The sequence below is a fragment of the Phodopus roborovskii genome, unplaced genomic scaffold (genome assembly GCF_943737965.1).
Source record: "Phodopus roborovskii unplaced genomic scaffold, PHOROB, whole genome shotgun sequence".
Taxonomy (NCBI): domain Eukaryota; kingdom Metazoa; phylum Chordata; class Mammalia; order Rodentia; family Cricetidae; genus Phodopus; species Phodopus roborovskii.
Window position 1 is genome coordinate 14,782,922 of NW_026126469.1, and position 15,179 is coordinate 14,798,100.

Genomic DNA, 15,179 nt, shown 5'->3' on the forward strand with positions numbered 1-15,179 from the left:
CCTCAAGATAATGTTACAGAAATGACACTCCAGGCGGATGCATTTACACAGAATAAACATGACTCGTATATTAAGAGAGGGAACTGGGATCTATATGTAACAGGCTCCTATTTGGGAGATGCATACAAGATTTAATAAATCATTTTATAATAAACATCTAAGACTCCATGACTCCATGCTTATATAAAAGTAGAAAAAAAAAAAAAGAATCTCCTGCCTGGGTTTTTCTGGGGAGTCCAAAAAGAGATGGATTCACCTGCCAAAGATAAGGGTACAAGGAGCTTTATGTTGCAGAAGGAAGTGCTTTGATTGTGAACTCTCAGTTATAGAGTTGATTCAGGGACCTTGAGGCCTCAGTATCTATCAGATAGAGTTTCTCCCATGTCCCCACTGAGGTGGATGTCACTTCGTGCTGACAATGCTTGAAATGCCATGCTCTTGTTTATGGCATCACTGGGACCATTCAACAGAAAATGATCTTCGTTGGAGCCAATTTTCCTTTATCTTCCTGGTCCCAGCACCCTGCCTGACACATTACAGACATTCAGAACTTGTATCAAGTAAACAAACAAGCAAGAGGAAGGCAAAATGAAGGAAAAAGAAGAAAAATGGAAGAAAGAAGAGAGGAATAGGTATGATCTACCCATTGCTTACAAGCTTGTGTGGTAAATTATCAACTGAGAAAGACTGCAGAGGAAAAACCCTGTGCATCCATCTCAGGTCACTGCATCTGTCCTAAACTTGGGCTTCAAGTCAATCAGTTCTTTCACAAGCAGATGTAGAAGAAATAATGCTAACCTCTCTCACACAAGTGTCCCAAGAAAATCAGAAGGCACTAGCTAGATGCACAGGCTCTGGTCAAGCAATACATTGGCTTGGGTGTTTTTCTTCATGAAGCAATTGTTAGGAATGTGTGTCATTTCTGATGCTTGTGTTTTCCATTTGCTCCAGAAACCTTCCCAGCCCTGCTCACTGATGTATCCTCAGGAGATTTTCTGCTAATAAACTGGTGAAATTGGGGAATGAACAGCTACACAAATGCACTCAGATCTCAGAGCACCACTTTTATTCTGTGTGGTTATCAGCAAATGATTTCTCCTCTCTTGGCTTCATATTCACCCACCCAAAACAACTGCAGAGTAAATGGAACAGTGTGCAAAATGTTGGTATAAAACAGCACATACTAAAACTAAGAAAATGGCAAATATTAACGAATTCTCCCCCATCCTCCTATCATATACCCCTTTGTGCCTTGCCTCCTTCCCCTTGGGGAAGCAAGGTTCTGAAGGAGGCCATCACCTCAGGGAATGAGGTACAGGGGAAGTTTTCAACTTCCCTCTGAGTCATGAAAACCATGTGTAAGCTTGATAGTGGATACTAGGGACTTCCAGAGAGTAAGAAAGCCCTTCCCTTCCCCATGTCATCCCTCTCCTGCATTTCCACCTAACTAGCAGTCCTAAAAGAACAGGCAGGGGATCCAAAGGAGCCTTAGGTACCATGCGTTCATAAGAAAAGGTACCTGACCTAAGAAGGCTGTGAGAACAATCAATAAGGCCATGGGAACAGGGTGTCAGGCCTCAGACATCTTCCCAGTCTGGGGAGGAGGCACCCACAGAAAGACCCAACCCATCCTGCCCTGATGTCCTACAAGACTTGAATAGCCAGAGTGGAGTCAGGATTAACTGAGGCAATGTCACTGATTTGCATCAAAATAAACACCAAGCCAAGCTGAGTGACAAAATAAAGCCAAGCTTTTTGCAAAGCAGAAATAGTTGAGGAGAAAATTCAGCCAATGGGTGGGTGCTGCTGGAGGGAATGGCTGCATAGAGTAAAGGGTGACAGGGTCAAAAGGATGACAAGAGCTTTCCCACCTCAGACTCACCTTCTGCACTCAGGTGCCACTTTATGTTTGGGGACAATTGCCACCTCCAGTTCTGGTTCCATCACTGGTCATTGAGCAGCCCTGGTCTATGTTCAACTGCATTCTTTCATTTGTAAGTAGGTATTTTAATGGCTCCTAGTCTGGACTTGTTTGATAGCATGATGAAGTGATATACAAATGCTATTTACAAATATGTTACTATAGGATACTGGGAGTGTTTACATATTATTTTTACATAAACAAAACATCTGCAAAGGGTTATTATGCAAACGGAAAGTAGATGCATCTGAGTTGCATTTGTGGACACATACCCTAGCAGTGACTATACTGCAGCCAGGAATCTGACTCTAACATGGTGACTCCGTCTGGATACTTTCCATGGTATGTCTACCAATAGAGTCCATTCCCTACATGAAATAAAATGGTGCATGCTGGGATTTATGTGCTTTTGGAGAAATTAACAAGAAACCTAGAGTTAGTTCCATATATATTTCGGTTTCACTGAGGCTGGCTCTAAAATGGATCATTTTATTTTTTGGTGCTGCTGACTTCAGCTTTGCCATAGGTGGGCATAGGAAAAGTCCATTGTCACTGAAGATCACGTGACATCAGTTTTAACTCTCTGGAACATTCTGGATTTTCTGTGACTCATGAAAGGAGAAGGAACAGATGGAAGGCCTGAGCCTTCCTATCTTTCCTACCTCTGATGTCCCCATGTCATGCTCTCTGTTACCCAGTGAGAGAAACATACAGAGTACCAGCACACTAGGGCTGTGGGAACACCAGGCCAGAGTCCAGCCAACATCTTTCTTAGCTTGAGGTCTGAACACTGGGTACTATGGCAACATTAATTACCATCATCACAAGGCAGGTTGATTTCAAAACATTAAAAGAGATAATTTGTACTTATACCAAACATATTTGGGTTTACTACATTTTGTCTCCATTTAAAATTAAGTAGAGTCATTTGTAAATGTTAAGATCCGCTTAAGTTGAACAATGTAAGAGCAGACAATTCATTTCCGTTACACTCAAGTCATTTTCAAGGTTTGTGTGTACTTCTTTGTACCAGATGGAAGCGGGAAAGTTTAGCAATCTATCGGCACAAAAGACAAACAGCTTTTAGCTCTGTGCTTCCAAAAAGTCTCTTGTTAAGAAGTGCTGCATGATTTCCTAAACTAAAGGGCAATTGTATAAATAGCATCTTCCTAGTTATACAATTACAAGAAGATTTCAAAAACTTTAGGTGAACATTAGAGCCCACTGAACCATGAAGTGAGATCCACAAAGCTGTGAATCTGAAAACAGAGCAGCAAGCTGTTGCGTATGCTAAGGCTCACTGGAACTTTCTGGTGAGACCTAGTTCCAAGGAGTCCCCACCTGCAGACCACATGGCTAGGCAGATCTCTCCTCTGTTCTGACTGGGACCGGGTGTTTTGTTTTTGTTTGTTTTGTTTTGTTTTGGCTTTTTTTTTTTTTTTTTTTTTTTTTTTTTGCCTGTGCTTTGTTTTTATTCAGACAGAACCTTTCTCAGATTTATGAAGAGACTAATTTTGACCAGATTATGGACCCAGACTTCCTTCCATTCACTCCTTCAGGTCATTATTCAGCAGAAAATCCCACATGACAGTAAAAATGTCCTCCGGTGTTTTGTAACTTAATCCTATTGTTTACCAACACTGACTGCTTGTGTGTTCTGTGTCTTTCTTTGAATAAAAAAGCAGCCTGGATCTCCCTTATCTACTTCATGTCTCAGCACAGCTTGGTCCCAGCAAATAGGGTTAGTTGATGTGATTTGCTAACACTTGGCCTAGCTGTTGGGTAAGAAGAGGATGTTGGATGACAGCAGCCTACCTGTGAGCATCCCTTCATTCACCACACAACTCCCATCAATCAGAACAGCATCACAGGGCAGTGCCATTTTCCCTGGAAGAATTAGAACATCCCCTGGAACCAGGAGACAGGACTCCAGCTCCTGCAGACCTAGGTGATAGCAAAAGTTCCATGACTGACTTGGCCTTTTCCTGTTTCCCCTTAAGAATTAAAGTAACTAAGAACTCTTATCTGCTTCTTTTCCAGTTAGGCAAGGACCTAGCCTACCTGGTCACTAGTGCAGGGCCCCTTTCCACCCAAATGAAAAATCTCCAGGGAATTAGATTAAAAAATTGTTTCCTGGGGCTTAGAAATGGATGAAGAGCAACAAGTTCCTGTTTGGAACCTGGTACCCAGCCAGGCTCTGTGCAAAGTAAATTTTTCAGAGCATCAGTCAAGAGGGAGGTGCCCTCTGGCTGCCACTTACTCTGTCCGGGCACTGGTACCCTGTGAGCACTTTGAGGCTATAGCTAAACCTTCCAGAAATCTTCTTCTGACTCATTGCAGCTCTTTATTCCATACACATACCCCACCCCAAGCTAACTCAGAGCCAATGCCATTGAGTTCAGACAGTCCACATCAAAAGGCTCCATTCAAGCCTACACTGCAAATGACAGCTTGGAATGCATGATACGAGGTCTTTGGGATACAATTAGTTGAAAAAACAAATAAATAAAGGAGCCTTTAGTTTATACACAAATACCCAATTGTATGAAATATGGAATGCAGAGGGAATTTGAAGCTGAAATCTATGAAGATGACAGTGTGTAGGAGTAGTCTGACCAAACTTTGGAAGGGGGTGAGGCAAGCCAAGTCTGGGGCTCCAAGCTGAACAGGGCAGTCACTCTCCGGGCTCTGCAGATGTGGGGTAGACATTTGGAGACTTAGCCTCCTGCAATTTTATGAGTCAAATGTCTCATTCATCTCACCATCCTCACAATCCTGGGTTCAGTCCGAGAGAAGTTCCATCTTTGGTAATGAGAACAAACAGTCTGCCGTGCATCCTTGGTCCAGAGACTGAAGCCTGAGCCACTCACCTTTGCCTCTTACGTTGATGGTGACCTGGACTTTGTTGTGATCCTCCACAAGGTCGTGCAGCTTAATGGATTGCTGCCAATAAGAAGTAAGACTTTACCAGCAGACAGTCTGTATCCCGCCACCATCTCACCTAAGCCATAAATGACAAACCTTCTGGCACAGCCAAGTGACCTGGGCAAACCACTCGGCTTCCACTTCACCTGCTCGTTTTGGTCTTTGAGACAGAGTCTTGCTATGTGACTGGCCTGGCCAAGTATGGCTTCAAAGGCAAAATAATCCATCTGCCTTCCTCAGCCTCCAAGTGCTGGGGTTGCAGATATGTTTCATTTTTTCACCTGCTACTTTGGCTTTGACACTTCAGCTCCCACCCCTACCCTCCTGGCATGACTTTAGGAGCAAGTCTCCCTGTTGATCTGATATAACTTTACTCTAAGGGGCAGGGAGAGTAATACACAACTGCAGAGTCCAGGACCCAGGGAGAGGAGCCAAGGTGAAGAGACAAGCCTGTCTGCGTGTGCTCTGCAGATGGCTGTCCACCAGAAGAGCAGCCCATGTTGAACTGCTTGCTCACACTGAGTGAGTTGACAGGGGGGAGTCGCACCTCTAGATTTTTAATCCTGATGCTAGCACAAGTGAGTCAGTGAGTCTGCCTAACCCCATTTATGCTCATCCAAACAGAGAGATGATAATGTAAGTCTTTGGAAGCGGTATTATGAGTTTTTAGTTGAGTAATTCTTACAGAACCTTCGTGCAATCACACTGTGCTGAGGGTGCATGAGTGATAGCAACTACGAAGGAAGAAGCTGCAACTGGGTAAACTAGAGTGAGACAGCACCTGCAAAGCCTAGCTGAGGTGTGATTTGTTGAGATGTGTCTATAAAAGATGGAGGAAATGGAAGGGACTATGGAGAGTAAGGCAGAGGTGAGGGGGCATGTGTCCCAAATGCTTCCCATGCTGACACAGTGTGTCAGCATGAGGAAGGAACACCATCAACCAGGGTAAGAATGGGCAGCTGAAGAAAGTTCTGCCACTTCCCAGTGGGTGTCAGAGAACAGAATATATCTAGGAAAAAGCAAGTCTGATTCCTTCCTGTTGTTGCTATTCAAATTCAGCTTAATCTAAGCCAGACAGAACACTTTTTTTTTTTCTGTTACAGGTTAAATTACTTTGTTCTGTTAATGAATGTTACAAGTTTTTCCAGACTGACACAACTGGGCCTTCCCTCAGAGAGAACATAATGAAGTCAATAGTAAGGTTTATATGAGAGAAGGAATAGTATTTACTTCAGTTGTACATGAAAAGACAGATTTCCCTAATTTGGGTCATCTGAGTGGAAGAAATGATACTACAATTAGGTACATATTCATGTTGTAGGATGACTACCTGAGTCTTGACTGTCCACACATTTACACCCAGCATTACACAGGTAGCTGAAAGAGTCAGCTACGGTTCTGTGCGAAGGACCCTGGATTCATTCAAATTTCTGGGGTTAGAGATATGGTTTACCCCAGTAGCCAGCCACATACAGTATGTGTGCAATCTAGTAGCTTCTTTCATAAACAGCTGGTAGTACCCTGAAGTTACCTCCAGGATGTAAGTGGCATTCTGCTGATGTATGTCACATGCCAGGGACTTAGCCCAAGCCTGCAAGGTTTCATCAAAGAAATCTATGGTATTATAAAAGACTCACATGACTATGCATATATCAACTCATAGTATCAAGCCACTACTACACATTAACTACTTCCACATTAACTGTGGAAGACCCTTTGGGAAAAGGTAGATATACACAAAATTAAACAAAAATCTGTCTCTAGAATACATATAAACACAGAAGCAAAAGGCTGGGGTGGAAAATGCTAAAGTAATTTGCCACAGTCATGCACTTGCGAAGCACTGAAAGTGACAATCAGGGGTCACCTGACTCAAAGCACATTCACCAGTGTGTTGTCCTCTGCTTAAAATAGTTTCCTTTGCCTTTCAGAGCTGTTTTTCCTGCTAAACTCCTTTTAGCTACTTTCTGTTCAGCAAACTCTTTGAGTGAATGCCATGATAACTTCAGCTGAAGGGGATGCTAATCAACACATTTGGAAGTGGAGAAGTATGAGTTAATAGCGCTTGACTGTAATTCTCAAACCTCATTATGCTGGGGAGCTGAATTTGTTTATCAGACTTAGCGTTCTGGGGAGCCTGCCATGCTTTGCTGGGGCTATTCCCTAGAATGTTCAGCCCAGCTAGCTTCTAGCAAGCTCTTTCTAATCTTTCACATGAACACTGTGTAAATATGGGCTCCCTTGACAAGGACCAGATCTGGGAGGAATACAGTTCTCTGCTCCAGTCTTCACACCTGTGCTGGAGCACTGATAACTTCCATTACAGCTATCTGTTGTCCTTTCTCTGCTGTGTGATACATATTTCCCAGGGTGGAAAGGGGGCCATGCATTCCTCTTTGTCCCCAGCATAGTAGGTCCTCAGCAAAAGTGTATTTCGTAGACCTGAAGTATTCTACATCTCCCAATGACACAGGGGTAGGCTAATATAAGCTTTCTCTTTGAACTAATGTACTCAGAAACTATAAGCATGGGTTTCTATGACAACCAGCCAGCCAGGAGAAGGCAAGCTCTGTGATGCTTGCCATGGCTGCAAAGCTCATTGCCTGATTTTCATCGGGCCCCCTCTGGTTTCTATAGTCCCTCTTCAGTGGGACCAGGATCAGTTTCCACAGCTCATTTACATACTGTTATTATCCCACATCTGCTGCTGGATATCTTTGTATTTGCGATGGCTGCATTTTCTCCGGAGATATCAGAAGTGGTGCATTAACTGAGGTGCCCCAGCGCCCTGCAAGGTCATGACTGAATGCAGAGCCAGGAGTGAGGAGTACAGCGATATGCTCAGTAGAGCCCAGCTATACCGTATGCAAATATGCCTCGGTGTAAACACAGTCTGGGTTTGCACCCAGCTCCAGTTTGCTCTCTCCTAACTTCTTAGCAAGGGGCTATAGCTCAGTGTTTCTCAGCATTGGTGATGTAAGCTTTCTCTAAGCGGCTTGGTTTGGGGTAGGGCAATCAGGCTGGAAGATTATCCTTCTTAGCTTTAATTCGGAGAAATTATGAACTCAACACAATGACTTGGATGTTCTTCCTTCACTCCTGCTAGCCTCTTTCCCTCCAAACCTTACTGTTTGTTACCCCAAAGTCCACAGGTCAGACTTTCAAAATGCACTCAATGCAACAGTGTGTAGTACTTTACTGGGAGCCAGGAAACCTGGTCACTGTTCATATGAAGACAAGCAAGTTCCTCTCAGGTGGGGGGAAGATATTCTATCACATGTGTCTCATTCAACAAATGCATGTATGACCTCTTGTGAGCTATGAAATAATAAACAGTGTTAATGGCTGAGAGCTCATGACTGAAGCTGTGAAGGAAATAGGCTTTCTTGGTATGGTTTTACAAGATGTTTTACAAGTTAGGTCAGTTAAGTTTTGTAAACAAATACCAGCTGCTAATAAGATTAGCATTTGTCTCCTAATTCCTATTCTTCTGAAACCATTATAATACGACCATTAAAGCTCATGTCCCCATGTTGCCCACTATTAGCAAAGTAAATTAGGGATTCTGCTAAGAAGACATGAATTTTAATTTTTAAAATTGTTTTAGATTTATTTAATTTTATGTATATAGCTGTTTGCCCACACATATGTATATGCACCATATGTGACCTGGTGCTCCTGGTGGCTAGAAGAGGGCATCCAGCTCCCTGAACTGGAGTCATAGATGGCTGTAAGCCACCATGAGGATACCAAATATTTAGTCTTGATAAAGGGTTCTAAATACAGAAAAAAAGTAAAAAACTACCCATCTTTGTTGTTCTGAAAGGATGAAGGAATATAGCCTAGCTCTCCCAAGACCACAAAAAAACTAGAAGTCAAAAAAGCCCTAAATACCTTAAATTCCAAACCCAGTCCCCTGGCAACAACTAGGCAAAAGGTCACATTCTTTGATGTTTATGACAGGACCTATGGATATGTGAGCTTTGTCACCCCACCCAGGAGCTGCGCAAATGCAGACTTCCGGGGCTATAAGAAACGGATTGGTCTATAAAGCACAGGCTTGGATGGTTTAAATTGATTGGTCTGCACCTCGAGGGCTCTGGATACTATGAGATAATTGGCTTATGATGCTCGGGCTTTGTTGTAACCCTATAAAAACTGTCTCGATTCTGTTCTGGGGGTCCTCCTCAGTCCTCTGCCCCTGCGTTGCGCATGATGACTGTGGACCCCAGTGCACTTGGAATATAAAAGACCTCATGCTTTTACATCAAGACCGCTTCTCGTGAGTGATTTGGGGGGCACCTTTCCTGAGTCGGGGTGTGAGGGTCCAGGCTCTGTGGGTCCTTCAGTTCCATCTAAGATTAAAACATTCTTTCCTGCAGGGAAGTTCCTTAAGCAGGAAGGTAAACAAGTCAGGAAGTCCCTGAAATTGACCAGAGTATTGACAAAAGCTGAGACTCCCCCTCAGACAGAGGGAAGCTGAGCTGCAAAAGACTCTGAGACTAAGTCAGCTGCCTGGAAGAAGCAGAAACCAGCAGAACTGCCTGGAAGATGTTTAGGCCATAGTCACTTAGAATGGACACTGTCCAACCTGTTGAGTCTGCCTTTTCCCAGCTTTGCGAGCTGCCAACCTAGCTAGTGTGGGCCCTGGTAATGTAGCTGCCTTTGAATAATTGCTGTTCCTGAAAGTAACCCCTCACCCATATTCCTGTAACTGACCCCAACAAAATTCACTGGTTCACCAAATTGAACTTTGGTGGTATCCACACTTTGCTCTGTTGTCAGATCCCTATTTGGGGTGAGTAGATGTGTATGATGCATCTCCTCAGGAGATATGCAACAGATAAGCAGAACAGGAAACCAGAAACCATTAAGGAAAAGAGAAATATGTTTGCTTTTGTGTAATCTTTAGTGCATGAAAAAGCCAAAATCAAGTAGGAAAGATTGACTGGAAAGGAAAATTTTCCCCATATATTGTGGATGAGAGGCTCTTGAATATAAAAGGAAAATGGGATGCTCAAATACATCTCCTTTCACTAGCAATCAGTGAGTGTACTTTAGAACATCAATTTAAAACACTTAACACTTAGTAGATGAAAACTTCCACATACCAGTATCTATCACACAGTACTGGTGAGGATCTGGAGAAATCAATGATCTTGTGTGTTGTTGGTAGAAGAATTATTTCATTTGGATAAAATTACACTGCAACTTGTATTTAAATTTAAATTATACCTATCCTCTGATCTAGCAGCCTGGCTTTTGGTTTCTATGCTAAGAAAATGAAGTAGTGTCTTGTGTCTTGGTTAATATGAGATTTGAATTTCTGTGCCTCCCCGGTCTTAGCAGTACGATTATCGTCAATTCATACAGAATTCTTTACTCCTACTAACATACAACCTCAGAGTCCTAAACACGGTCCACTTAAGCCTCCAGTTGATCAAACTTTGCAAAGACTTTTGAAACTGCTTGGTACTCCCAATACCCTGTCCCCCATAGTAAGATTTGCTCTTGCCACCTTATGATTTGTATTGACTCCATGCTCCAGGTGGAACTCCTATAGGCTTTGCTTATTTAGCCAGAAGCTAAATGCAAATGAAATCCAACCATGACTTCAGTTCTTACCTGTCTTAAGTCATACACACTTAAGACAATGGAGATAACAGTCAAAATGATGACAGCCACTGAGTATTCTATGTAGCCCTGAGATAGCCACAGAGTGAGGGTGAAGGCTTGGAACACATAGAATGGATTTAAAACCTGCAGGTACAAAAACAGCACAGGAGTCATTTATGAGGTAGTGATCAGAATTACATGATTACTTTATAGAATGTCTTTCCATTTAGCAACTTCTGCTATTGAAGAATTCACTTAGAAGTCAATGCCAAACACATAGACTATAATACAGCAGAAGTAAACTTACTCTAAGTATTCAGAGCCATGCTTAAAAATTCCCTATTCTCATTTCCAAAAAATACTTCACCAGTAACAAAATCTAGCACTTTGCCATTTATCCACAAATTGTGCAGCAGTCTCCAGGTTAAAACCCTCCATTTTGAGCAGAAACTTCTTGAGATATAGGGTATAAATGGAAATGTGAAACAACAGGTTATTTTAGGAGGTGAAGTTTACAAGGAAATGAAGCAACAGATTGTTCTTGTGTTGGTAGTGGTGCTACCATTTGGCAGGAAAATGTCATTAAGGCCAGAAGTGAACAACTAGGGTAGCTTCCTGAAACTGACTGGATTCACTAGCCCCATCCCTCCCCAAGAATTTAAGAACAGTGAAGACTGCTAAGGGTAAGCTGAACTGCTTAGCAGTCACTCTGGTCAAGCAGCCAGGAAGAAGTAGACACCAGCCAAACTCTTAAGAAACATGAATCAGCCACAGTACCTAGAAAAGGCTCAACACCCCTAAGCCACTAGGAAAGGATAATTCTAACCTGTTGAGTTGCCTGAAAGTTCTGCAGTTCACTCCAGGCTTCTAGGTTTTGTGAGCTGTTACCCATGCTGGTGTGTACTTGTGTTGGTACAGCTTCCTTGAATAATGTATGTACTCATATGTAATTCCTCACCCATATTCCTGTAAGTAACCCTAATAAAACTAAGTGGTTCATCAAGTTGAACTTCGGTGTTGTGAGTAGTTTAGTCTGTTGTAAGTTCCCTATCTGAGCTGAGTTTGCTCATGTGTGCCCAGGAATAGTGGTATACAGCACCATAATGGAGGAAAAAACCTTATCTGGCCACTTCCTCTTCCTAAGAGTAACTACCAAGGTTCAATTATCAAAGTATTTAAGTCCAGCAATCAAAAGCCCCCTTTGGCTTTTTAATTAACCCAATTAAAATTAAACACAGGGTTTCCTCTTGTACCTTCATAAACCACCATTTGCCTATGGGGCATGTCTGTCTTCTCTCTATCCAGAGGCAGTCCTTTGTCCCTTTCCCCTGTCCTTTCCTCCCTTGATCTCTGTCTCCTGTCTTTGTCCCTGCCCTCCTTTGTGCTGGGAAACTGCCCTTGGGAGTCCTGAGCCCATACTTTCCCTTTCAGTGGTTTTCCCAAGGATTGAGCAAATATTGTCAGGGGAACAGTGTCACCAATTCCAAAGCTGAACAGCCAAAGCCCTCACAGGTGTCGCCATAACACCTTCAGCTCTTTTATGCCCTCACATTCCTACTTTTGTCTTATTTGTTCCTAAGAATAATTGCAGCAGAGGGCCAGGATGAAGCTCAGGTGTAGAATACATGTTTAGAACGCCCAAGGCCTTGGATCAACCTCAGTATCATTCTTAGATAGATAGATAGATAGATAGATAGATAGATAGATAGATAGATAGATAGATAGATAGATAGATAGAGTGATCACAATAGAAAGAACAACTCTTAGAACAGAACTGAAGGAAGGTTTTTACAACACACTGAGACAGTGAAAACGAGAGCACCCACCAGGATGAAGTGCATTCCCTTCCTGAGGAAGGGCCCTTTATCATCCTTATAAATTAGATGAAATACTAACTAACATCAACTCTTCCCAAATACTACTTTCGGTAATTATCTCATACCACACACTGAATAAAATTCCACTTTGCTCCTAACAATGAACTGATAGCTACTTAGTAAGTTAATAAAGCTACACATTAAGGGTTTCTCAAGCCTCTTGGATATTATTTATAAATTTAAAAAGCTTTTGTTTCTTGGTGTTTCTTATTATCCCCATCTCAACTGCTTTACTCACAAATTACAGCTCTTGAGTTCACTTGGTATAAAATGCTCTAATTACAGATTATGTATTAATGATAACATGATTCTGAATTTATAGAAATACAGTAGAAATTGCTTAAATGTTTCTTCGGAAAAAACAGAAGCAGCATAATTAATTTAACCTCCCTTATTCAATATCTTTTCAAAGTAAATATGAAGTAATCTACCACCACCACCCTCCTTTTAATTTTACTAAGGTTTTCGTTTATGTGTGCTAAGAAATACCAGACTCCTTTTGGAAAGGATCAGATTGACACTTGGGAAAATACTTAGCAGTTTGCAAATGCGTTTGGTGAGTGGTTCTAAGGCAGCCTGCCTTTCCATAGCTGGGCAGGTTGTAAACACGTGGGATAGAAACACATACGCACATGAGAAAGCTATGCACCTGCTCCCTTCTGCTGGGAATATAAAACTACTCTAAAAACTAGTGCTGAAATAATGATAGCCTGGTGTTTGCTCCAGAAATAGAACAATGATGGATAGTATTTTATAATAGACAGACACGGCCATTCTCCAAAACAAAAATGACAATTTCAAGGGTTAAAAAGAAAGAGACTGAAAATATGCTTGGCTGACAAGATGGCTCAGGGGGTAAAGACATTTGACAGTGCGAGCCTGGGGGATGAGAATTCCATCCCTGAAATTCACATGGAGGTGAAAGGAACACATGGATTAGAAGTTGTCCTCTGACTTCCACACATACAAGCCTTGGCCCATGGCCCCATGCATCCTATGTGCCTATTTTCCCTTCACACATCATACATAAACGCATACATATAATCATATTTTAAATAGATTTAAATTGTGGAGCATGGTGTAAAGCCAGAGTGCAGCAGCCTGGACCAAAGATAGGTAGCACAAGCTAAGAGCTCAATGCCAGAAGAAGTAGCAACAGAAAATCTCCCCTAAGAGGCAGGGAACTGAAACCAGGACTGTGGAGAGAAGTAAAGGCATCAGTATGCTTCCTGCCTCAGTCTTGAGGCTGAAAACAAAGCCAGCTGAGTGTAGAGCAGGGTAGAACAGAGCCCATGGCACAGCCATGACCTGCACCAAGCCCCACACAGAGCAGAGGGCCTAAGTCCCTAAGGAGCAAATACCATTGTCTCTAATATGAGCTTGGCTCTGACCTCATAAAACACTGGGGACCAGATGGAGACAGATACAAAGCCATCAAAGAGGGACAGCAAGCTCAGAGAGTGGACGGGAGAAATTTTTCAACTTAAGGTTGGTTCACACAAAAGTACTAATAAAAAATGTCAAAACATATGATACTATTTAAAGACCAATGAAAAGTCACACCCAAGAAGATAGAAATAGTAAAGCAATGTATAAAGGACCAAAATGATGCATTCCAAAATCTGAGGGACTGTGGATGTGATAAAGCAACTCTGTGGTTGGACTGAATACGTGTGACCTCTCCAAAAGAATTCCCTTGTTGAAGTGCTGAGCCCTGGTGTGGCAGTGTTTGGAGGTGAGGTATACAAAGGTCCTGAGAGGCAGAGGTCAGACCTCCTTCTTGAGAATACACAAGAAGAGGCTGCTGGACCACAAGAGCCCTCAGCAGGGTGTAAGGATAGCCCATTGAACCTGGATTTCTACCCAGTCTAGGTGATTGTGTTGTACCCTGAGAAGATTGAGATACCACACTACTACCACAACAGAAACCTAAAACAACAAAAGAAACAGGATATTACAAAACAAGAAGCCAACTCTCACTGAAAAGTGTATTTAAACTTAAAGTAAGGGGGTGTCAGGCTGGTGGGATGGTTTAGCAGATGAAGGCACTTGCTGCCAACCCTGTTCACCTGAGTTTAATTGCTGAGACCAACCTGGTAGAAAGGGAGAACTGACTCCTGTTACCTACACACGCATATATGTGTACACACACACACACACACACACACACACACACACACACACACGACTATGTCCCCAAACACATAGACAAGTAGATGATAGATAGATAGAATAATAAATAAGAGGCAGTTTTAAAGTTTCAGTCAGAAATCCTGGTGTGTGTGTGTGTGTGTGTGTGTGTGTGTGTGTGTGTGTGTGTGAACGCGCGCGCACGTGCGCATGCGTGCACGCTGAGATTAAATAAAAATGAAAGGAAGCCTTAATAAACAGAAAAAAATATAGGCTAGTGTCAAGAAGCAGTCTCATGAAACAGAGGTAGCATTCCCATTGAGGGATGCAAGTGTTATTTACAATCCCTCTGAGGCCAAGAAATAAACAAGCAGACCCTCTTTTTCAAAAAGAAGAAAAATATCTAGTTACCTGTTTAACCAGCAGCTTCCATATAGGCTGGATCTCCACCTCGATAGCATTGGGCCCACACACTAACCGTCTGTGGGAGATTGACCATCTGTTAGTGTGAGCCTAGAAGCCCAGTGACAAATGAGCACAGGCAAGCTGACCACAAGCCACCCACCTCTCTGTCCTTTTGGCATTTTGTGCCTTGATAACTACTGTAGCCTTATATCATCTTTAACCATGAATATACTTTTATGATGAAAGTTGATACATGATGAATATAGTTAATATTTCCTGCTTTCAACTGCCTTCACTACAACTTG

At 42.4% G+C, this 15,179-nt stretch overlaps 1 protein-coding gene across 1 annotated transcript in view; it reads right to left on the minus strand.

Annotated features, from left to right (window-relative positions):
- Atp13a5 (ATPase 13A5) overlaps positions 1-15,179 on the minus strand; it is a 124,162-nt gene that overhangs the window by 77,554 nt on the left and 31,429 nt on the right. Inside the window, exons 6-9 of the mRNA XM_051191266.1 lie at positions 14,881-14,950; positions 10,472-10,606; positions 4,792-4,864; positions 3,737-3,865 (exon numbers count right to left, since the gene is read on the minus strand). Coding sequence (XP_051047223.1) covers positions 3,737-3,865; positions 4,792-4,864; positions 10,472-10,606; positions 14,881-14,950 — 407 coding nt within the window. The remainder of the gene's footprint in view (positions 1-3,736; positions 3,866-4,791; positions 4,865-10,471; positions 10,607-14,880; positions 14,951-15,179) is intronic.